The sequence below is a fragment of the Suncus etruscus genome, chromosome 2 (genome assembly GCF_024139225.1).
Source record: "Suncus etruscus isolate mSunEtr1 chromosome 2, mSunEtr1.pri.cur, whole genome shotgun sequence".
Taxonomy (NCBI): Eukaryota; Metazoa; Chordata; class Mammalia; order Eulipotyphla; family Soricidae; genus Suncus; species Suncus etruscus.
The window spans coordinates 124,986,899-125,012,469 of NC_064849.1; the positions used below are offsets into that span (position 1 = coordinate 124,986,899).

General features: G+C 37.9%; 1 protein-coding gene across 4 annotated transcripts in view; it reads left to right on the top strand.

Annotated features, from left to right (window-relative positions):
* Nucleotides 1-25,571, top strand: part of MAST4 (microtubule associated serine/threonine kinase family member 4) — a 646,820-nt gene that overhangs the window by 299,032 nt on the left and 322,217 nt on the right. Inside the window, exon 4 of one of the 4 annotated variants that reach the window (XM_049768741.1) lies at nucleotides 4,442-4,516. The exons of the other annotated variants lie outside the window; for them this stretch is intronic. Coding sequence (XP_049624698.1) covers nucleotides 4,442-4,516 — 75 coding nt within the window. The remainder of the gene's footprint in view (nucleotides 1-4,441; nucleotides 4,517-25,571) is intronic. 4 annotated transcript variants of the gene reach the window in all.

Sequence of the window (25,571 nt, forward strand, 5' to 3'; positions counted from 1 at the left end):
CTAAATTCATTGGGCACCCATTATTTCATGCCGGAGATACTGTTTTCCACAGAGCATTACTTGTAAATATGTTCATGTGATGCAAATTAGGCTAAAGTAGTACACTATCAGATCTGTAATGTTTAGGGAACAGTAATTTTTTTTTAAAAAAAAAGTATGATCTGCAGTGTTAGGGGATGGTAATAATTTTTAAAATGACTTACTTAACAGGAGAAGGCTTGATGAAAGTGTTTAGCATGGAGATGAAGTATGTCTCATTAAGTTTCCAGATTATGCTCATGTCAACACTTCCATTGTCATTGTTTAATAGTTTATTTACATAACTGAGTGCTGCTACTTTTATTAGTGATGGATATCATAGCAAAATGATTTTGTTTAAGTTGACCTAGGCAATATACTGTGCTTTTGTTTATACAAAATGAATGGTGAGGCTCCTAACCCTCCTGTTCTGCCCTCCTCCCCTGCAGTGAGGTTCTATTTGCATATGTAAATAAGTCATTTGGTTGAGAGCCCTGTGGGGCCCACCCTGGTCCAATCTGTTATTTTGCTGATGTTGATGGCATTAGCCAGGAGGTAAATGGTACCAGGAGATGGATGTCTCAGTCTGGAATGACAGATACCAGAGTCTGAAGGCTGTCACTTAGGAAGAAAAAATGGATTCTTGGGATCCAGAATTGGGGAGAAGAAAACAAAGTCACAAAGTCTTTAATATTGTCCTGAGTGATGGAATTTATACTGCTTTTTGTTAACACAGGGAAGCCATACTTGAGCTTTTATTACAGAAATATACTGGTTTCCTTTCCTGCAGTATCTTTTGAGAGCCCTGTTTGTTTGTTTTTTTTTTTTCTGCCTTTTTTTTTTTTTTTTTTTTTTTTGTTTTTGGGTCACACCCAGCAGCGCTCAGGGGTTACTCCTGGCTCTATGCTCAGAAATCGCTACTGGCAGGCTCGGGGGACCACATGGGATGCCGGGATTCAATCCACCCTCCTTCTGCATGCAAGGCAAACTTACCTTCATGGTATCTCTCTGGCCCCCTTTTTTTCTTTCTTTTTAAATGTAGAGTAGGTAGTAAGTGGATTGAAAGCATCCATTCTGCCTAAAGATGCATTGTTTTCTATCCTCCCTGGATGTGCCAGGGCCTCTTGTCTGTAACAAGACTGGAAAAAAAAATTTAAAAATAGAAAATATTGCAGGACTGGAGAGAGCAGTCCTTAATTTTCTATTAAGGCCTACATAAAATGAAGAAGCCGACTTGTCCTGTTGCCGGTTGAATTAAACTGCTTCCAAGTGTTTCTCTCTATGACTTAGCTATATTCACCTTTCCACAAAAACCCCAAAGCTCAAACTGACCCTAGTATATAGGAACATCTAACCAACAACAACTACCTTGCAACCATCAAAAAGAAGAGCTTTTTAAATATTTTCAGTATGACCCTTATTGAAAATTAAGATTAGTTTAAGATATGAATCATAAGCAGAAAAACTTCTTATGAGCTGTTCAGAATTTCTTATTTTCACTCCTCATGCAATTCATTAAAATGACACTAACCCGCTGGGCTGTTCTTTGGTTTCTATTAAGATGTATTACTGGAATCTGTGTAAATATATTGATTATTTTATAGTGCTAGTTGTTTAGCCCAGGCAGACTATTGTTCCAGATTTATTGCAGTTGATAATAAATGAGATAAAATGGAGATTAGGTTTCAAAATCCCTCCTTCTCCCCAAGACTCCCTCCCTATTAAAAGATGCACTGATGTTCTTTAAATCAGCCTTTCTCAAATTGGGAGTTTAAGATTTTGATTCTAGGTTTAATATCAACATCTTCCCCCTGCTGAGTTCATGGTGCAATTAGCTGATTAAAAAAATAACATTTTCACCTTGGAGTCAGAAGAAGAGCAATAAACCACAGGCCCAGGGTTTAGTTAATTTACACATTGACTGTAATTGTGTATTTAACGCCAAGATTAATTTTTTTTCCTGATGACTGGGAGCCTGGTGCTGTGCATTGGAACTCCTAATTCGGTTGTTACCATTCCATAGGGAGGTTAATAAGGGTAGGTTTTTCTTCAGATATATTAATGAGGATAATTCTTTATTTACACCACATCTTTTGTTTTTAGGGATTAAAAGACATGAACAACATTTTTTTGACAATTTATTAAATCTAATTTTAAAATCAAGATCAATAATTCACCTGCAATTGCGCACATTGCGTATGTGTGAGAGTTTGTGTCTGTGAGTGTTTGTGTGTGTGGTTGTGGTTTGGGGCCATACCTGGTGATGGTCAGGGCTTATTTCTGACTCTGCTCACAGGGTCATCACTCCTTGTGGATTTGGAGACCATCTGGGGGAGAAGCATCTTACCCAGTATTCTACCTTTCCAATTCCTCTACAATTAAAAAAACAAAAACAAAAACAAAAACAAGCCTAAATAAAGCAAAAATGTAGTCCTCAATGTAGAAACTGAACCTAGTGAATTGGACACCATGCTCAGTTTTAGTTTGCCAAATATTTAGTAAATTAATGGTTCATTTCTACTGCTAAAGCTTTGGTACATTTTCTAGGTTAGCTAAGCATGGTAGTTTTTGTGGCTTTTTTTTTTTTTTTTTTTTTTTTTTTTTGCAATTTTCTAGTCAAGGTTAGAGAAAGCATGCCTGTTGGCAGGGTAGTTACTAGGAAAAATGTAATCCTGGCTTGCAGTCTGCTACTTATGACATTTCCTTTTTGAAAAGTAAGTGTTATACTTTGGACACTGAAGTGGTGATTGTTGGCAATTCAAGTGGGTGTGATTGATCCCTGTCTTAAAGGTAATAGAACTGTTATTCCTAGAAGGAAGAAATGAGAGAAAATTGTAATATAGACATAGCATTCTTACCTAAGCAGAAGCTCTTTTTAGTATCACTCAACAGTATTGAGCAAATGTGGGGAGGTACTTTGTGCACTCCTTCAAGTCTCCCCCTTAGCCTAGGGTCACTAAGTCCAGGAGGTACAATTCCAAACAGTCCCTGTCTTCCCCTCATTCTCACAGTGATGCTTAGTGTGTAACTATGCTTGCTTCTTGAATTGTTGATGAATGTTCCCCAACTTTGAAAGATGGAGAAACCAAACCAGAAAACAATTATGAGCATTCTCTTCCAAATTTCTCCTTTAAAGCCTGACTTGGGTTTTATGTTGGTGTGGGAGAGATGTTTAATTTTATTTTCCTGTGCCATTCATTTGTTCTTAAGATAGGCCAGGACCTCTCCAGGGCTGAATAAGGCAAAAGTGCCCTTTTGGCCAGGCTTTGAAATTAATTCTGTACCATTTGAGCCAATACAATTTAATTCCAGTTAGAAAATGGAAATTTTGGTGACAGCCAGATACTGTCTATGTGTTCTTGCAGGAAGATGGAGAAAAGGCCGTTAGTAGTAGTGTGTTGGTAGTTTTGAGGGATGATGACTTGATTTTTATATCTTTGGGGTGATAATCAAGTGGGTCGCATGTCTAACTCTAAAAATCCCCCCTAAACTGTCCTTCTAAACTGACTTCATTTTTAGAGAAGTTGTGTTCCAGTTCTTTTTATCCTTAAAATGCTAGAAAAATGAGATGGGAGGCTGGATGTCCCTGTTCGGCCATGTTTGTGTCTTTATTCCACATCTGTCTGCCTAGATCAGTGCTTCTCAAATAGTGGGGCACGCTCCCCGGGGGGGTTTGTGTGAGGCTTTGTAAAGGGGGATGTGTTTGACCTTGGCAAACACTGCTATAACAAGCTAAGCCCCATGTTTATGTCTCTGTATGTCTCTGGAGCTGAGAGTTGTGTCCTGCTTCAAACCCCACTTCGAAAAGTTATACATTGCAAAACGGGCTCATTGTAGTTATTAATCCAGACATCACCTCTGATTAAAAAATCAGCTCAAATTATTTTATATATTTTTGTTTTGCAGGTTAAAATTTTTTTAAATAAAGATACTATTTACAGTTGTGTGGGGGGGCGCAAAAAATGTTTTCTTCTTCCTAGGGGGGCATGACAGAAAATAATTGAGAAGTACTGGCCTAGATGAAGGAGATTTTGTTTTGTTTTGTTTTGGGGCCACACCCGATGACGCTCAGGAGTTACTCCTGGCTATGCACTCAGAAATTGCTCCTGGCTTGGGTGATCATATGGGACGCTGGAGGTCAAACCACAGTTTGTCTTAGGCTAGCATGCACAAGGCAGATGCCCTATGTCTTGTGCCACCGTTCTGGCCCCGATGAAGGAGATTTTTTAATAAAATGACTTTCATGGGGCCTGTGTTTTTGGGAGGAGGTGGGGAAACATGTTTTATGAGGTTTTCACTGAAGCCAACAAGAACAATACAGTTAAACTGTGTCCCTCTCCCTTTTCTGACCATTCGCCATCATCCCACGCCCGCCTTCTCCCCTCCATCTTTTGTTCATGCCCCATCTTCCATTCACTGTCAGGAAGGGCAACCTCCGAAGAGCCATTTCAACTCAGCCCGACATCGCCAGAGACTAGTGGACCCAGCTTCTTCAAAAGTGAGTTGTCCGTCCCTGTGCACGTGTGGTGGATGTGCATGACAGTGTGACCCCTCTGAAGAAAATGAGGCTGTGGGGTTCTTTTATGTCCCTGGACTAAAAGGCCTTAGTTGAAGGCCAGGTTTCCTGGCCTTACTTCTTAAGAATCTGTAGCAGTGGAGTCTGGAAATATTTAATAGCCAGTCCACAAACAAACAAAACTCCTGCTCTGGAGCATTTTCTGATATTTTCCTGAATAAAGTCTAAATAATAAATAAATAAATAAATAAATAAACAAACAAACTAATTGTAAGTTTATGTACTTTTTAAAAATTTTAAATTTACTTATTTGGGGATAGGACGGACCTGTGACCACACCTGGTGGTGCTCAGTGCTTTCTCCTGATTATGTTCAGGGATCATTTCCTGGCTGGTCTCAGGTATTCATACGGGGTTCTGGGGATTGAAATGCAAGGCCTTTCTCACTATGATGTCTGGCCCTTAGATTTGGCGGGAGGAGGTGGCACAAAGCCTTGTTCAGGGGCTATTTCTGTTTCTGCTCAGAAATTAAGCCCTGTCAGCACTCAGTGGTTACTCAGGGTTTGTAGAAGTGCCACTTACAGGGCAGGTGTTTCACTTCTTGTTCATCTCTCCAATATATAACTTTATAAATTTACAATGTTGACTATTTGCAGGAACTGTTTAGTAAAATTCTGCATTGTTCCTAAGATGTTGTGGGTGGGTCTCAATGCAACAGTTTATACACAGTCATAGTATTTGTCCAAAAATACCTAGAGCTGAATATGGCTTCAGCCAGTTGAATCATATTCAGCTCTAGGTATTTTTGGATAAATAGTCACAGAAAAAATATCTGAGGTTTTGAGGATACATTTGCTAATCTCACACAGATCAACTATGTGAAAGGCTTCATTCTGCTGCATGAAGTCTTTAGTAAACGTTTAATTTTTTGTATTTACTTCTAGAATTACAAAGCCCTTCTCCAGTTGTTATATGTAGACCCAGTGCACTAAGTCCATGCTCTGTGACCTTCAAAGTGTCTTAGACAAGTCTCTTCTAGATTGTTCCATTCAAAGCAAAGAACTTGATGACTCTGTTTAGGCAAGGCTCGCTCACCTCTGCAGAGAATGTCAACTGGCAAACTCTCTGAACCAGCTTCAGAGTAGTAGGTGCCAGTATTGATTTATATTAAATGTATTTCTGAAATTTCTATAAGGTCATCATTTATGTAAAGTCATCAGTTTTTATGAGGTTAGCATTAAAAATATTTAATGACTTTACCAACTACACTTACTTTAGCCCTACTTTCCACAACAAAAATCTGTATTTAACAGCCATCTTACTGACTGGCAATGCATGGATGTCAACTGGAACAATGAAGACTTATTTCCAAATGCCAATGAACAAAATTTCCGGTATTGATCAAACTATGGAAACCCCTGATTGCATGGTAATTGATCACACTGGGGATAATTTGAGTAGGACCATTATAGAATATAAACACTCAATGCTGGGTTTCCAGTGCTGAAATGTTGCATAGTGTACTGTAGATACCCCTTTGCCACCTTTATAAAATGCCACTACCCACCATCCAGACAGTTTATTCTGTTTCAGCATTCTGATATTGAAATGATCTAACTGGTTGGCATATTTAGGAAGAAAAGATCCAGTTTTGAAATTACAAACTGGTGAATTCCATTACTTAGCACTATAAATTTTGTTAAAGTAGCACATAATTTATATACCAGGTTCTTGAACCCATCTAAGAGTTCAATAAACAAACAAACAAATACTTAAATAAATAAGGCATCATGTGAATTAAGCATATTAAGGACAAACTGTACTACCTTTTGATCTATGGTGTTGTAAGGTCTCAGCTTTTGCTCCTCTTTTTTGTCCTTATTCATTTTATCCTGCCTTGGTGTTTTCAGAGATAGTTTGCCTTATTATATTGTGAATTATATATGACACAATAGACTGGCTACTTTTTTTCTATTAGTGGCTTGTCTTATATGATTTTGTAGTGACCAAAAAAGCTTTTTTCTAGAAAAGTTCTAAGAGGAACTCATTAAGCAGCTATAAAGGTATTGTCTGGTGCTTTCATGTACTGTGCAAATGGGTTCTTCCATATTGCCAAATAGCTTTTAAAGGTCAGAACCTTTCCTCCCCCAAATACCAAAGTTCTCAAACTTTGAGAAGAGGCTGGAGATCTTTCTAACATTAAGAAATGATGGAGGAAGCCACTGTTAGCTGTAAAGCTATGCTATGTGGACGTTAAATAGCAAATGGAAATGTGCATGTATGTAACCAGTGACCTTTCATTATAAGCACATTGGCTTAGAATCTACACTGTATTCTTTTCAACTCAATAATCTGAGTTTTAGTAAAGGACTCTTCTGGATTGCAGATGCCCAGTTGATTGTAAATCAGCGTCCAAATCTGTTGAGCACATTGATTTTTCAGTGAGTTGTCATTGTGAGAAATTGTACAAGACAGATGATCAGGTGAAAATGTTTAGTTGTCTTTTAGCTATGCTAAGTATGTGATAGACTGAGCTGGATACTGGACATTGTCAAAAATCAGCTCTCTAGTATTCGGTTGCCATTTAGCATGGAACTCCCCCCCCTGGTACTAGCTTTTTAATATATAAAATGAAGAGAGTATGAAATATTCTGTTAATTAAGTTAGGGAATTATTTTTCTTCTCTATTAAGGCTATTTATCACTGGATACTTCACCATTAGGTCTGAAATTTTGGGATAGCATTTTTTGATCCTTCTACAAATGACATGATTCCTCATTACTTGCAAAGCATCATTAATAGGAAGTGTTTTATCAGTGTCTTTAATGGGTGTTAATTTTTAAAACAGAATTACTCTAAAGCTCTGGGGAAAATACGGACCAGAAACCAAGAAACTGAGTTTTTTACCTCTATTTTTAGCTGATTTTTTTCTCTTAGTCTTAGAAAGCCTTTTGTGCTTTGAGTATAGGAAAACAAGCTTTTAAATCTGTTTTATTTGAATAAGAGTAGAGTAAAGGGTAGGGAAAAATCAAAGATAAGTAATATACCTCCTATTGGCTAAGCTTGTCTACTGGGGATTTTTAAAGTGTCTTTCACATTGAGAATATGCTCATCTGTCTATTCCCTTGTATAGAATGCTTTAACACAGCAAATGAACAAAGAATGAAGCAAAACAGGCAATAGAAATAATAGTTCAAAGACCACGGAGCAGTTATTTGTGGAGCTGGTAAAGGTTTCTGTTAAATAAAAATCAATTTGATATGGGAGCATCAGGGCCGGGATCTGGGGAGACAGGAGGTGGACAGAAATGAACACCGGAGTATACAAAGGATTAGTTTTCAAATCTCCTGGCATTTTAGCACAAAAGGATGATGAAGATTTATTCTCTATGAGCTGTCATTTTCCATTGGAAGCTTTGGTGATCCAGAATAAATAGGTTCATAATGATGATATTGAAATGGTGAGTATGTAAGAGAAAGCAGTAGTAGGTAAAGCATCTAATAAATTTCAAAATCACAAAGTGTTACAACATTATGTCTTCCTTTATAAAACAAACCTTCTACCCAAATGCACAGATAATATTCAAACCTGCATATGATTCTAAGAACATTATTTCAATCTGCTGTGAGTCTCGGAAATCCTTTCTACTAATTCTCAGAGATTTCTCTACATTTTCGTAATGAGAACAAGGTTTATAAAACTTGGAATCTCCTGCTGGGAAAATCAGCCCAGAGCTATCTCAGAACAGATGGTCTTCTTTTCTCGCTCCTGTAAACCTTTTAGGATTGATCCTTTTTTTCATTTTTACCTGCCTAGGAGTAAATATTCTTTGAGACCTTAAAAACCCTAAAAAAAAGTATTCAGAAGAGATAAGAAGCTTTGTTTACCAGGTCTCATAATTATATCAATGATGCAAATTAAAGGCAGAGGAGCCCAAGGCATTTATTTTTGTCTGTAAAAGCACAAGAAAATCAATTGAGGGACCAGAGCGATAGCACAGTGGAAGGGCATTGGCCTGACATGCAGCCAACCCATGATGGACCTCAGTTCGATCCCTGGCATCCCATATAGTCCTCTGAGCCTGCCAGGAGTAATTTCTTAGCACAGAGCCTGGAGTAACTAACCACTGAGCACCACTGGGTGTGGCCCAAAAACCAAAAAAAGAAAATCAGTTGATATTAAGCAGTTAGGGTGTAGATTTTTAAATATCTACATATTTTAACTTAATTATGCATTGAGGTTCTGTATGGTAAAAAACATCTTCCTAGTCCCAGGAATTTCAAATGATAAAGAATGATTTCTTTTCTTTTCTTTGACCCTTGTGTCATTTCTCTATCTCTATGATAGCTTATTTGTTTTTACATTGTCATCTAATATTACTTTTGATTCCAGCTAAACTGAGTATCTCTCCAATCTGAAATTTTTTTTTTTTTTTTTTTTTTTTTTTTTTTTTTGGTTTTTGGGCCACACCCGGCGGTGCTCAGGGGTTACTCCTGGCTGTCTGCTCAGAAATAGCTCCTGGCAGGCACGGGGGACCATATGGGACACCGGGATTCGAACCAACCACCTTTGGTCCTGGATTAGCTGCTTGCAAGGCAAACGCCGCTGTGCTATCTCTCCGGGCCCTCCAATCTGAAATTTACTAGCTTTGACTTTGGATCAGTTTCTTCATTCTGCGAGACCCTGAATTTTTCTCTGTGGGAAAATACACTACAAACTAATACTCATTAGTTTTGAAGAGTAGATAAGATTATTATGATAATTGCTATCATTTTTTGAGATTAGTATTCAACTTTTTTAGAATTTTTTTTCTGTTTTTAAAAATAAGGGGTCAACAAGTCAGCCTTCAGGGCAGGGCCTTTAATATTGCGACTGTGCTCGTGCTTATTTAAAATGCTGTAATGCACTCAGCAATGAGTTCTTGAGAATTTCTAGCAGGGATTGGCTTTTGCCTTCAGGAGTACCTAGGGTGAGAGTTATTATATGGTGGTTCATCTGCATGCGTAGTTCATGTTCACGTGAGCCTGACATTGGTGTCATCCATAGATCTGGAATGTCTTCCAAGAGTTGCCAAGTATAGTCCATGAGGTTATCAAGGGTATCACTCAGTGTGACTTCAGAGGTTCTAGTACTGACAGGATGGCCCAGGTGTCCCCAACACTGAAGAGCCTGAGCAGTACCAATTCTTGGGCACTTGCATTGAATGACTAGTCCATTTTTCTGAGAATTTACACAGGTGACCTGCTTCTTTCTGAGCACCTCTGAGGAGCATCTTCTCATCATGGCCCCACATCATCCAAAACAGACAATACTAATCTGTGTGGTAGGCAGTAATAGCACAGAATTGACTTTGAGCCAGGGAAGACCTGTGTGGCAATAGTAAGAAAAGATTTCTCAGAGCAAGTAAGTTTTTGTTTATGTCTTGAAAATCTTATCATAGGGATAGAATTTTTTTTCCAATGCCAAGGATCAAATTCAGGTCCTTATATATGCAAGATAGGACAGTGTACTGCTTAGCTACTTTCCTGGTAGTGCTAAGATTTTTCTTTGTTTTTTTTTTATTTTTATTTTTTTTATTTTTGGGGGGACACACCTGCTATGCCATACTGCTGGCTCTGTAGTCTTAAGATCATTTCTTTGTGTTTCATAATGTGTACTGGAATTGAATTTTAGTTGGCTACATGTAAGACAGTTGCATTATTAGCTATATTATTTCTCTGGCCCTGGGTTTTAGGATTTTTCCAGCAGCATGAGTATAGTTTTGACATTATCTGCATGCTTGCAGGCAAGCTACTTAATGGAATGGGATGGTGGAAACAAGGATGGAGGAAAAAAGAATGGAGAGATAATGGGTAGAATGTTGGATGCTTATCTTGCTTGGGTTCAATCTCCACATCTCATATGCTACTCTGAGCCCAGCAAGAGTGATCTCTGAGTTCTGAACTAGGAGTAAACCCTACTAGATGTGGCTAAAAAGAATCAGTTAACAGAGGGCTGGAGAAATAGCACAATGGTGGAGCCTTTGCCTTACCCGCAGCTGATATAGGACAGACCTTGCAAATCAAAACAATGATGAGATACCATCTCACACCACAGAGATTGGCATACATCACAAAGAATGAGAACAATCAGTGCTGGCAGGGATGTGGAGAGAAAGGAACTCTTATTCACTGCTGGTGGGAATGCCGTCTAGTCCAACCTCTATGGAAAGCGATATGGAGATTCCTCCAAATCTGGAAATTGAGCTCCCATTCGACCCAGCTATTCCACTCCTAGGGATATACCCTAAGAACACAAGAATACAATACAAAAACCCCTTCCTCACACCTATATTTATTGCAGAACTATTCACAATAGCCAGGCTCTGGAAACAACCAAGATGCCCTTCAACAGACGAATGGCTAAAGAAACTGTGGTACATATACACAATGGAATACTATGCAGCCGTCAGGAGAGATGTACATGGATGTACATGGAATCTATCATGATGAGTGAAATAACTCAGAGGGAGAGAGAGAGACGCAGAATAGTCTCACTCATCTATGTTTTTTTTTATAATTATCTTTATTTAAACACCGTGATTACAAACATGATTATAGTTGTATGATTACAGTCATGTAAAGAACACCCCCCTTCACCAGTGCAACATTCCCACCACCAATTTCCCAGATCTCCCTCCTCCCCACCCCCCCACTGGTACTCGAGACAGGCTTTCTACTTCCCTCATTCATTCATATTGTTATGATAGTTTTCAGTGTAGTCATCTCTCCAACTGCACTCATTACTCTATGTGATGAGCTTCTCATCTATGGGTTTTAAAAAAAAAAATAAAAGTCATTTTTGCAACAATCCTCAGAGACAATGAGAGGAGGGCTGGAACTTCCAGCTCACTTCATGAAGCTCACCACAAAGAGTGGTGAGTGCAGTTATAGAAATAACTACACTGAGAACTACCATAATCATGTGAATGAATGAGGGAACTGGAAAGCCTGTCTGGAGTACAGGTGGGGGTGGGGTGGGATGGAGGGAGATTTGGGACATTGGTGGTAGGAATGTTGCACTGGTGAAGGGGGTGTTCTTAACATGACTGAAACCTAATCACAATCATATATGTAATCAAGATGTTTAAATAAAGAAAAAGAATAAAAGTTATCACATTTCGGGGCCGGAGAGATAGCATGGAGGTAGGGCGTTTGCCTCTCATGCAAAAGGTCATTGGTTCAAATCCCGGCGTCCCATATGGTCCCCCGTGCTCGCCAGGAGCGACTTCTGAGCATGGAGCCAGGAGTAACTCCTGAGCACTGCCGGGTGAGACCCAAAAACCAAAAAAAAAAAAAAAAAAAAAAAAAGTTATCACATTTTTTACTATTTTTAGAGATTTTTTAGAGATTATCTAAAATTATTTTTAGATATTTTTAGAGATTATCTAAAATTATAATTTGCATTTATACTTACTAAAAATAAATACAAATTTGTGCTTTTTTAATTTTGTGACTGTTACAGCACATAAATTAACTATGTCTTAAGTTATAATGTTTGTCTTATTATGTGTATTTTTATTTTTATCAAATATTTCTATTTAAAATAACATCTTTCCAAAGATGTTGACCCAGTTGACATTCCCACTAACAGTAGATAAGGTTTCATTTTCTCCACATCCATATATGCACTAATTACTTTTCTTCTTTATATGTGTCAGTCTCACTGATGTGTGGTGGTATCTCTTGTAGGCAGCCAGTCTTTGACAAAGGAGCTAGGAAAGTGAAGTGTAGCAAAGAAAGTGTCTTCAGCAATCATGTTGGGAAACTTTTCAGACACATTAAAAAATGAACTCACACCTCTATCTCATACCTTACACAGAAATCAATTTAATATGAATAAAAATGCAATCCACAAATTTTATTGAAGAAAAGAGGCCGAATCATTTATAAAGTTGAATTTGATGTCATTTTGAATGAATCAATGCCATTGGCCAAGCAAACAGGAGCAAAAAAATAAACAAATGGAGCTGGAAAGATAATGGATTGAATGTTGGATGCTTGTCTTGCTCATAGTCAACCTGGGTTCAATCTCCACATCTCATATGCTCCACTTAGCCCACCCGGAGTGACCTCTGAGTTCTGAAATAAGAGTCAGCCCTACTGATGTGGCCAAAAAAATAAATCAGTTAACGGTATTATTATATCAAGTTTAAGAAATTCTGCACTACAAGAAAACAATGATTAGAACTAAAAGATACCCCCACATACTGGGAGAAAATATTACCTTATTTTCCAGCATATAAGACGACTGGGCATATAAGACCACCCCCTAATTTTGCAGTTAAAACATAGGTTTAGGCCTATAATCGCTGTATCAGACAGAACGTTCCTGTGCTGCATGTGCTGCATGTGTTCCTGTGCTCATGTACCACAGTGAGCCAATCACAACAAGCAAAGCTTTGTTCAAAGGTTATACTGTAATAGACTTCCTCTCTGACTCTGCCAACCTGAGCAGGCTTTTGACAGTGTAGATTCGGGTCCAGAACATTGTCTAATTTGCATGCATAAAAAGCCTGCTTGAATTGGCTGAGTTAGAGAGGCAGTCTGAGCAGCTTTGCAGCGATAGGTGCAGGATCGAGTTGTAAAATTCGTTTTGTGGCAATATTCAGACAATTTTTGTTAAGCGGCATATTGAAACATTTTTTGGGATATACTCGGCATATAAGACGACCATCGATTTTCAGTTGACTTTTTTTTGTTTCAAAAGTCGTCTTATACGCCAGAAAATACGGTACTTACCACTCACCTGACAAAAGGTTAATACTCAGACTATATATATATAAATTGTACAACTTATCAACAACAAAAATAGCCTATTGGAAAATGAGAAGAGATGAGTAGACACTTCCTCTAAAAAGACATGAAAAATGCCCTTCAGGCCTTATCATCAGGGAAATGCAAGTCAAAACAAGGAGGTATTCTTTTTTGACTTCAGTGTCATAAACATCCTTTGACCTCGGAGCCCTTGAGTCCTCCATTCCATCTAACTAGAGTTTTAGGTCAGACTGCAGAGCTCACTATGGAGCATTCATCCGTTCCTCTTTGTGCCTATCTCAACTGTCAAGGACTGTTGTCTCTGCTGGAATTAGCAGAATTCTATATTTTGCACAATTTATTTTTAAAAAAAAACAACAAAGGTCTCTCCAGAGTTTTCTTTCTAATATATGTCTAGTCAGTTAGAATATTTTAAGGAAAGGGAATTCCTCTTATTTTGCATGATGCTACTACATCTGTAAGATTTGTTATATGTAACATATTAAATCACTCAGAATACCTCCGCTAAAAACATCTTTGAAATTCAGTTCTACTAGTTCATACTAGGAATCTACTCTGTGGCCAGGTACTGTACTCAGTGCAGGTCCAGCCATTTAACTGTTGATTGCCCCCTGCTCTTTTCCAAAACTTCTTTTTACTAAAGCATGATCCATCTGCAGAGAAAGGAAGGTATTTTATGTTGAGTATCAGCTCACAAATCATGGCTGCTATTGCTTTTTCTTTGACATGTCAGAATGAAGTGCAGGGATCATTGAGCTGTCATGAATGGAACAGTCCCCGTCTCCTGTGTCCCAGCAAAAAACTATTGTGCTGCCCTTGTGGCAGTTTTCTGACTGTTTTGCTTTTCTGTCTTAATTTTCCAAGGTATTTTTTTTTTCTTTTGGGCCATACCTGGCAAGTGCTCAGGCCTTGCTCCTGGGTCTGCACTCAGTGATCACTCCTACCTAGCTTGAGGGACTCTCTGGGATGCTTGGGAGTTGAACCCCCTAGAAAACCACAAGCAAAGCAAATGCCTGATCAGCAGTACTATCACACTGGCCGTATTTTCCATGGTTTATGTCTCATTTTATTGTGGCTTTCCAACATGCTAATTTGTTATCCTGTTATTGATAGTTTAACATGAGGTAGAGTTCATGGAAAGACAAGTGTCTCAAAGGAATGAGGCTTACCTTCTACCCCTTCACCAAAGTAAAAAATGAGGGTTTTTTCCCTTTTTTTTTTTCCCTTCCCTTTCCTTCTCTGAATGGAAAAGATGTCATTAGACTTTTATTTATTTGTTTGTTTATTTATTTATTTATTTTTTGAGGGTGCACATTTAGTATCATAGGGGTCACTCCTGGTACAGTGAGAGCCTTGTGTGGTGCCAGATGACACTGTGGTTGTCCATATATATTTTTTTCTAAACAAGCAAGTTTATTTAAGTATGATAAAAATATTGCAAGCTTGGGCAGGGAGTAATGGCACAGCGCTAGGGCATTTCAAATCCCTAGTGTCCCATATGGTCCACCAAGCCGGGGATAATTTCTGAGTGCATAGCCAGGAGTAACCCCTGAGGATCACTGGATGTGGCCCCAAAACAAAACAAAACAACAACAACAAAAATATTGCAAAGTAATTCATTGGTTTGTTTAACTTTTTTTTAAATAAAATCTTTATTTAAGCACCATGATTGCAAGCATGATTATAGTTGGATTTAAGTCATTGGCTTCTAAATACAGGTCAAATATAGTGCAAAATATGTAAGGATCATAGTCACTCTTTCTTTTGTTGTTGTTGTTTTGGGGGGGGTCACACCCGGTAGCACTCAGGGATTACCTCTGGCCCTCTGCTCAGAAATCATTCCTGGCAGACTCGGGGGAACATATGGGATGCTGGGATTTGAACCACCATCCTTCAGCTTGCAAGGCAAATGCCTTACCTCCATGCTTTCTCTCCGGCCCCCACATAGTCACTCTTTCAATGTTTCAGTTACTGGGCTTTGTTTATAATCCATTTTAATGTCACCATTAAAAAAGAGAAAAGGAAATTGCTTAGTTTGGGACATTAATTCTTTCTAACAAATCTTTAGTTGATATTTTCCAGTCTGACAAAGAATTAATGCACACAAGTGAATTGTTAAATCTCAAACTTTTCCAAAAAGGTTTCCCTTCACCCTCCCCACTATCACTTCTCTCTTCCACAATCTGTAAAAACTGGATGAATCACATTTATTGACTTTCCTCAGAGTCATCAGAATCATGCTTGCCAAAGACTCGAGCAACAGGCAATTAGCCAAGATGAAATTAGCAATTTATTTGGAGAAAGAGTGTAGGAATCTTTTTTTTTTTTAATTTTTATTGTGACCAAAGTGCATTACAAATCTTTCACTGCATCATTTATGGGAGAATCTTTTTAATTTAGAGGTGAAGTGATCATGGAAGGGGTTAAGTACAGGTTATACAATTTGGTGCTAAATTTATGAAGAATTGTTAAAAACCCCTCACCCCCAGCCCCTTTCTCTTCAAGAACTTCTGTATCTTATTTGCCCTTGTGTCCTGTTTTCAGAATTAACAAATTTAAAATATAAGCAACATCTCTTGAATCTTATCATCAGACTCCTATTACCTTGCCTGAAGCTTTGGAAGGAGTTTGTTTTCTCTCTGAGCATGCATAAACAGCTGAACAGGTACAATTATTTAAATTCTCAGATACCATGCTTATCTCCCTTTGTAACTGAATTACAAAAAAATGCCTGTGACAACTCCATCACCTATTTCTCAAGGTAAATCCTTTTGTATTGACACTACCCATTATGCCACCACATGCATTTGCCTTCTTCCTGCATGAAAAGATTCTCTTTGAATTTATTTTACTCAGTTTTCTTAGAACCTTCTATAACCACCCACATGACAGCTAAAGCCTTTGTTTGGTTTTGAAAATCCCTTGACCATTCTCACTATTCCCCAACTTCTAAAACTATGTACTCAACTTCAATTTGGTGTTGTGTTGCCAAAATGAGAGTAGGCAGGAGTACAAAAAATGTATACAGTAAACATAACTTGAATATACATTGACCTAAAATTAATTAAAAAAAACACTTGATGAATCCAAGATGTTGCAGCACATGTTGCATTTTTCGAGTGGAAGGGGGTTGTTAAAGGGAAAGGATAAAGATAAGCCCTGATCTATTCAAACATAGCTTCTACCTCATTCCTCCAGCCCCTGTGGCTCCATATATATTTATCAGTTCGATATTTTTCATGTGTCTTTCATGTCATTTTTTTTAAACTTTTCTTTTTTTCCTGTGGCTTGGTGCTTATTTCATATCATTTCTGTCATTCTGCATTAAACTTTACATTTTCTTTCCTGGCTCAGTCAGCAAGTTAGTCCATTTCATTCTGACATCTTTCAGTCTCGCTTCCTTACCTTTTTCTTTTTTCTTCTTAGAGTTTTTCTTTACTGACATTTTCCATGTCTTTATTCATGTTAGTGAATGTTAAATGTTCACCCTTGTATCCTTGAGCATAATTGTGTGTCTTTCTCATCATGATCTCAACCATCTCTGTATTTCATTGTTATTGCCCGCTTCTTTTCTTGTCATGCATGAGAACAAAACCCAGCCCCAGGTGACCCACCTCAAGTACAGAGCAGAATGACTCAATAGCCCCACTCAAGTGGTCTGACTTACAGAAAGTACACTTTATTCTGGAATTAAATACTTCAGTCAGGTCCTGTAATTCAAAATACTTGGAAGTTACTTAGAGAACTGCAGATCCATCAAGAAGTAGAATATCGTATTTTTTGATATTTCTTAGGATAAGAGACTTGCTGTCACTTTCACAATCACAAAAATACTGGTATGCTACAAAATAAGGGTTTTAAAATCCTTTTGGCACCAAGGAAATAGAATGGGGGTTAAAGTGCTTGTGTTGCAGCCCAGTTTGATTCTAGCACTACTTAAAGTGACCTGAGCTCCACCAGAGGACACTCCTGAGCACAGAGCCAAGAATAGCCCCAGATCATTTGTGTGGCCCAGCCCTCTCTGTCTGTCTATTTGTCTGTCTGTCTGTCTGTCTGTCTGTCTGTCTGTCTGTCTGTCTGTCTGTCTGTCTATCTATCTATCTATCTATCTATCTATCTATCTATCTATCTATCTATCTATCTATCTATCATCTATCATCCATCCACCCTCCCACCCACTCACCTACCTACATACCTCCTGGCTCTCTGCATGCAGAAGTCGCTCCTGGCAGGCTCAGGGACCACATGGGATGCTGGTGATTGAACCTAGGTCAGTCCCAGGTTGACTGCATGGATTCAAATGCCATACCCATTGTGCTATCACTCTGCCCCTCCCCCATGTTTTAAAAATAAACATAAGATAAATTCCAAGAAGTGATAAACTTTTGAAAAAAGGAAGAAGCCATGGCATTTGGAGGAAGAACCTGCCATAAATGGGTTGAAGAGGAAGAGAGGAAGGAGTCAGTTAAGCTTAAATCATGTTTTTTTTTGTTTGTTTGTTTGTTTTATGTATCTTTATTTATGTTGTTGAAACTAATGGCCTGTTGGGTTGTCTGCATCCTAAGGGGAAGGAAGGAAGTGTCTCAGAAATAGGAAATTTGCACAGTAATATCAGGAAATGTGCAAATAGGGAAAAGAAAACAAAGATAAACCTTGCCATTGATAAATATGGTGCCTGTTTTTGTGTCATTGTTTTTGCACATACTGGGTATGGTAATGTTCCTTATTTACTTTTACTTGAACCATAAATCTACAGTATCAAATTCATGTGTTTATTTCTTTAGACATTTGAGCACTGTAATGCACAAGAGATTAGTTTGTATAATTCTTGTTTCAGTCTCCTCTTGGATTTGTTGTGCAGTCTGTGAGGTGCTCAAGGGGACACTGCTGAATTCCAACATAGCATACTTGCTAATTAACAGTGCAATAAGACAGAGATAGAAAACACTAAACCCAAGAACTGGTCTATTACATGGCAGAAATTTGAACTTTGGTTTTGGTCATCTTATGAAGATGAGACAGTCGAACATACTTTTATTTTTCTTTTATGTTTATGTTTATGTTTGTTTATGTGTCTTGTGTTTTGAGAGTGTGACCAAGTGGTGTTTCCCAACATGTCCCACTAATTTGGGGCACTGAAGATCATGCTCCTTGATCTTGGAAATAAAATGTTAATAAGGAACGTGTTGTCTTAGTGCTCTGGGCTATTAAATTAGGGATTATTTAATAAGATGCAACTCAAACTTTACTTGAACAGTTCTTTGGGAAATGTTTAGTCAAATTGTTTCCTATTTCTTATTTTAGAGAATATGAATAATCCATTTTGGTTATCATTCTGTCCACAAAGAAAAGACTTCTGTTTCTTTTTGATTATGATTATAGTTTTTATATAGGAAGAATAGGCTCTAATCCAGACATCCATCTCATTATAGCTCGATGTCTTACTGATCACCTACTTAGAACAGCATTTATGTTGAAGTGATAGACCAGTGTGGGCCTGATGGTCTTGGCTGCCTTATTTTTCCAAGGACTGTCCTACTTTGCTTAGACCAGGAAAATAAGCTAGGTCAGCTGTCATATCCCCCCAAATGAAAAAAGACAGCTAGCTGCCGAGACTGCAATTGGAAGTAAAGGTCAATCAATATATTACCTTTCCTTCCGTGTGTTCTTGCCTGCCGGCTGAGCTGTATCTTCTCACCAGTGGTGGTAATCTCTTCTGTTAAATTCTATTTTAACCTTGCAAATAGGTTAAAGGAAGGGCACAGTTAATAATGTCTACTTTTCTACACCTTTAAGCCTATTATTATTTGGGTTGAATTTTGCTCCTCCTTTTCGCATAGACCCAAAGCCTGCTTAGCATGGTTTTAGTGGGGAGTTAGATAAGTATCTGACTTTCTGTATTGTGGGAATTTTTCCTCGAGTTCTGTCATGCACTTGCACAGACAAAATTGCACGAACGTTCTGTGATTTTTTGACAGAGCCGGGATCTATGTGGAATAGGGGGTTTTCAAAACCTTTTTCAGTCAATATGTTGACTCTACTCCAGCAGCCATGCAGTGCGATACGGTGCATCACCCATACTTGAAATAGACTGCAACGGGAGGGCAGAATAGAGCATAGATTTTCTAACACAGCATGTTAGATGAAATGATTTTGTGTACTTTGAAGTGGAAAATTCAATCAGAATTTTCCACACTTTTTAGTTAAAGCAACACTGTTATTTATTGATGAAAGGTAGACTGAGAAAAATACAGAACCCAAACAGAGTAGACAACAAATCTAGCATTATCCCTAGCCATAGCAAGAAACACTTTTTTTCCCCCTTGTAATTTACTGAAAGCTACATGAGATCTTGAAAAAAAAGAAAATCTGCTTCAGATACTCAGCTTAGAATATTTGGGACACAAGGCCAAATCTGTATAGCATGTGTGTTGTAAAAAGTACAACTTAATTAAAAAAAATTTTTTTCATTGAAGTGGACTTTTATGTTTAGTAAAGGACAATTGAACATCTAGGCCATCTATTTGGACTGAGATTTCAAGTAGCAGAGCTCATTTGGAAAGCACCTGAGAGAATCAATAAGACATTCAAGGGTAGATTCACTAAGCTTTCATTCAAGTAGGCTTAGAGGATATTTAAATTTATTTCAAATTTTCATCTGTCCTTTGGTGCACTGAAGATCTATGGCATAACCACCTATTATGTAGATGAACACTTTATACTTTCAAATTGCAAGACCTTTGGGTTGCAATATCAGATTTATGCATGAATATTTAAGTGAGAATAATATAAGCCTGATCTATGTGTACCAGTCACTTTTCCTAGTACTTTATATGTATTATTTTATTTAATTCTCACAACAATGCTATGAGCTCTTAACAAGTATAATTTCCATTAAGGAAAGAGAATCACAGAAAGAGGAAGTGCTTTTCCTCTGACACTTCCCTAAACCAATCTCCTAAGCCCCTTCTGATTGCCTCACTCAGTATTTTCTGCCTCAGCATGTTCATGCTGTTGGGCTACAGATTCAGATGGCATGCTAACAGCGTAATTCAATTAGATTATCACATTGAACAGAGAATTTTTATATTTAGATTACTTCTACAATGTGAGGTATAATCTCCGCTGTGTGAAATCTGTAAAAAAAACAACAACAACAACAAAAAAATCCCTAAGATGGATAAAAACAGTGGAATGGGGCCGGAGAGGTGGCGCTAAAGGTAAGGTGTCTGCCTTGCAAGCCTAGCCAAGGAAGGACCTCGAACTTCGGTTTGATCCCCCGGCGTCCATATGGTCCCCCCAAGCCAGGGGCAATTTCTGAGGCTTAGCCAGGAGTAACCACTGAGCATCAAATGGGTGTGGCCCAAAAAAACAAAAAACAAAAAACAAAAACAAAAACAGTGGAGGGCCCGGAGAGATAGCACAGCGGCGTTTGCCTTGCAAGCAGCCGATCCAGGACCAAAGGTGGTTGGTTCGAATCCCGGTGTCCCATAAGGTCCCCCGTGCCTGCCAGGAGCTATTTCTGAGCAGACAGCCAGGAGTAACCCCTGAGCACCACTGATTGTGGCCCAAAAACCAAAAAACCAAAAAAACAAACAAACAAAACAAAAACCAGTGAAATGGTGGTTTGTAGGAGCTAGTGTGTGTGCATGGGGGAAGGACTGGGAAATCTTTAAAGTACATACTTGTAACTAGCAGAGATAAACCCTGTGATCTCCTCTTGAAGAGGAAATTAATGTAGACCAGAAAAAGGTGTGATAAACATTCAACTTGCTGAGCACCTAGACCTTAAGTGTTTCTCAGATGAAGAGATAATTATGTGGCACAATAGAGGTATTCACTAAGGCTTCACTGGCAATGACATTGGAGTAACGATATCAAGTTAATATGTTGGACATTTTTACTTATACCATGTTGTTTGTCAGCTACAACTAAATAAAAAGACACCCAAATAAAAAACACCTAATTACAAATGTGAATTGTACATTCACATACAGGTAACACCTTCCTGCTTAGAAGTTTTCTGATCATTTAAAAAAAAATCATTCAATAAAAGGAGATAACTCACTACTGAACATTTTCATAGGTTTCAATTTTAAATGTCCACCCCTGTTAAGAGATCTTATGATACAAAAAAATCACCAAGGATCATTTTGACTTTGAAATGATTTGACTTTGAAATACAGAAAGTGATTCTGTATTTGCAATCAGCATAGAATTTAGTCTTTGGGAAGAAGCAATTAAAACCCCAAAGCTTTTATTGCTTTTGATGCTTAAAAAAAGACCAAACTCTACTACACTGTAATATTTTCTGCTAATTAACTGTCACAAATGTGATACCATTCAATTGGGAGTCTCTTTTGGTTAACTTCAAAGTCATTACCACATAGTGTGCATCTCTCCCAGATATGTTGTAGAAAGGGGAGCCATGTTGCCCAGCCTGCTGTTTCTCAGAGTATCCATCCCAATTTAAGGACCATTTGGTGATTTCCTTGAGTTAACAAACAACAGCTCTTCTCATGTTCAGAGAAGTTGAGCCCAACACTATTTGGATATCTGGTCTGCATTTAGATCCAATCTTCCAAAGCTAATTTGCAAGGTTGGAGGTTATCTGTTTGGAATGTATTTATTTGCAAATAACTGAAAACTCAACCAGGATCAGCTTCAATAAATAGGTTTGATTATTTCTCACATAAAAATGTCTACTTGTTGAACAGTCAGTGCTGATGCAGTGTGGAAGCTATGTCATAAAAGCTACTTTTTGTCTTAGCTCTATTCTCCCTAATGGGAGGCCTCTGACCTTGGGCAAAGTGCAGCAAAACTTTTCCAAGATTCAATTTCCCCATAAGAAAAAAAGAAGTAATGCAGTCTTCCTGTCAGTGCTATGTGTGTTTGTGTGTGTGTGTGAGTGTGTGTGTGTGTGTGTGTGTGTGTGTGTGTGTGTGTGTGTGTGTGCGCGCGCGCGCGTGTGTTGGGGGGGGGGGGTTAAGGATTAAATGAATTCCTATATGAGAAAATGGGTAGCTATCTCAGTGTCTGACACTTACTAAGAGGACATCCGAAGTTTTCATAGTGGGGGAGGAGTGTGAAGTAGGAGATGGGGGTACAACTTGAAATGATGTTCTTAGGTCTTGGAAATACCCATTTCCAGCATTTTCCAGTTAAGGTTGTTTGAGAATAGCTCACTGGAAATAAGACATAGCAATTGGATACTGTATTTAACAAATGACTATTACTAAGTAAAATATGCCCTCTATAAGCCAATTGGGTTTATTTTATTCTGTGACCTCTTTACAATAAATTTCAGCACCATTAATGGCTTAAGTCACATTATTGATTATGGGAATATGCGTGTCATTAATCTTCCATCGCCTTGATATATTTTATATGTAAACTCTGTCTTCTTTTGCATTTAGATGGAGAAGAGGGGTCAGAAGAAAGTGTTCTGGTGGGGATTGGATTCATATAGTACTCCAAGAGCTCCCTTGAGCTGATTTGCTAGTAAATTCCTGCACTCAGATGGGCTTTCATAATAGTGACTTCAAGATAAACTATGAGTTGAGTTGTCCATAGTAAATAAAAATGATTAATCTCAGATGAATAAACTCACTATCACACTGATCAGACAGATTCATACAAATGCTTACGCTTTTGTAAAAATCCTTTTTCTTTTGTCTTAAGGCTGTCTGTAGTTGAAACCTTGAATTATTATTGTATTTTTAGAAAAATTATTTTATTTAATAAATAGTTTATTTTATTTTAAAATTTATTATTTTTATTTTATTTATTTGTTTATTTTTGGTTTTTGGGTCATACCCAGCAGCATTCAGGGGTTATTCCTGGCTCTGTCCTCAGAAATCACTCCTAGCAGGCTCAGGGGACCATAGGGGATGCCGGGATTCAATACACCATCCTTCTGCATGCAAGGCAAATGCCCCATGCTATCTCTCCATTTTATTTTATTTCTTATCTTTCATAAAAGGATATTCCCAAAATTGGGGTAGCCACTGATAAACTGATCTTTTTTGATAGAATTCAAAAACCCCTGTGCAGAAAGTGCCTCTTGGGCCTCAGAAATTGTACAGCAGATAAGACTTTTTGCCTTGTACCTAACTAGCCCTGGTTTGATACCTTACACCACATATGTTTTTCTCAACCCCAACAGGCAGGATTCCTGAGCATAGAGCCAGGAATAATCTCTGAGCACCACTAGTTGTGATCCAAAGTACATAAAGAAAAGAAGAAAGGAAATTTTTCTTAATGTTTCTTAAAATATTTTAAAAGATGATCATTAGTGTTTGGACAGCTTCTGGAATGAATGGTGATGTCCATGAGGAAAAGTAAGAGGACTAAATGATGGAACTTAATCTGAGACTTTTTTTTAATTGCCTAGTATTTTGTATTTATTACTTTCTTTCGAATTTTAATTTTAATGTATTGATATTCTTTTCTTTCCCAGGGCATTTTTTTCAGTTAATGAGAAGACTGAAATCAAATAAGGTTTTTTGCACGTTGAAGATGTTTGGCACTGTTCTCTTGAAGTATGCCATAGGTTTATACTGATCCTAAGGGGTGTCTCATATCCACTATATTAACCAGCTTTTTAGAAGCTTATGAACATTGTAGCTTTTATTGATTCCAGGGAATTCTATCCAACAATAAGCAATGAAAGTCGATGGTAACTTTCTTCCCATATACGGGTGTGCAGATCAATATTTTGAATTTACCGTAATTTGCAGGTAATGGATGGAAGAACTGAAAAAATTGCGTAGCCTCACGGAGCACAGCTGTTCAGTGTTGCCTTTATCTAAACTCATTGGAGGTCACAGGCTTTCCTGAGCAACAAGAAACACAGTTAAGTGGCAGGGCTGATACGTGTATTTATCAGGAGCCTTCATAAGTCTCATCTAAAGGAAAAAGAAAATCACAGCTTGTCCACAGTGACCTTGATTTTATGGTCATGAAAGGCTTCTAAACTGGCACTGAGTTCGAGGCAATTAAAATTCAAGATATCTCGCATTTTCGTCTGATCTCCTTCTGCTAGAGGGATTTTCATGCTGATGAAGTGTCAGGGTGTGTGATTTTTACTGAAGCCTGATTTGCTTCACATCTTCCAGTTCTTCCAGTTCTTTCCTGCTCAGTACCTTGCCCACATTCATATTCATTTCCCTGTTTATTTCTAGGTCATGTTGGGCTCCTTAGGGTGCTAACGTGAATCTGAAACTTGAACGGCCATGGCTGTCACTGAGGGTTGGCAGACTTCTGGTTAGGAGCCATACCAAATATTGGACATTGTTCTCTTTCATCTTCTCCACACTTCTGGCAAATCTCTATCTTCATTGTATCATTTAGGAAACTGAGTCATAGAGAAGTCCTGGTTGTTTTATTCAGGACTCTTTATGCATTGGTTTAGATCAGAATAGAGGTGAATCTAATTTGCATCCTGTTTATATAGTAGCTGTGAAGCAAACTCTTTAATAACGATATTTTTCAGCCTAGGGTTCAGCTCATTCTCATTCTCTTTTAACCGTGGTTTACTTTTTCTCTTAGAAAGGATCAACACTCTAATTCGATCAAAATGAGGTTGTTGTTTTTTTTTACTTGGAAATGACACTGACACATTCACTTGAAAGAATTTTGCTCAGGAGATAAAACAAGCACATAGCATATGATAGGACTAGAAATTACTAGCTTGTAATAAATGCATTTTACTTAGTCTATAGTAAACACTGAACAAACTGGAGGTTATTAATATAGCACTACATATCTCTCCACAAGCCCTACACTGAGGTATGGAAAATATCTTGGGATTCCAATAATTTTCATATACTAAATCAGAGACCAGATGTATATAAATACCTGATTCCCAAACTTGATTTAGGGGAGAAGAAAAAGACTCCCAAGCCATGCTGAGGGTCCTCTAGAACTGCACTTAGTGGAGTTCAGGAACCGCTTGGTGCGAAGAATGTAAATGTGATTGACTATACTTTCTCTGCTCTCTTCTCCCCAGCTAGATTTTTTTTTTTATTTTAACATCAAGACTGTGACATGTTAGGGAAGCTGCAAAACACACAGTAATTGGCTGAAAGGAAACATGTTTCGTTTATTCATTTACTTAGGGTTAGCAGATTATTCCACTTGTTACGCTTTTTCTACTTTAAAATTTCTGTATAAAGGTAACATACTTGCAAAGGTTTTGCTTCAAATAAAATTGGCCTATAA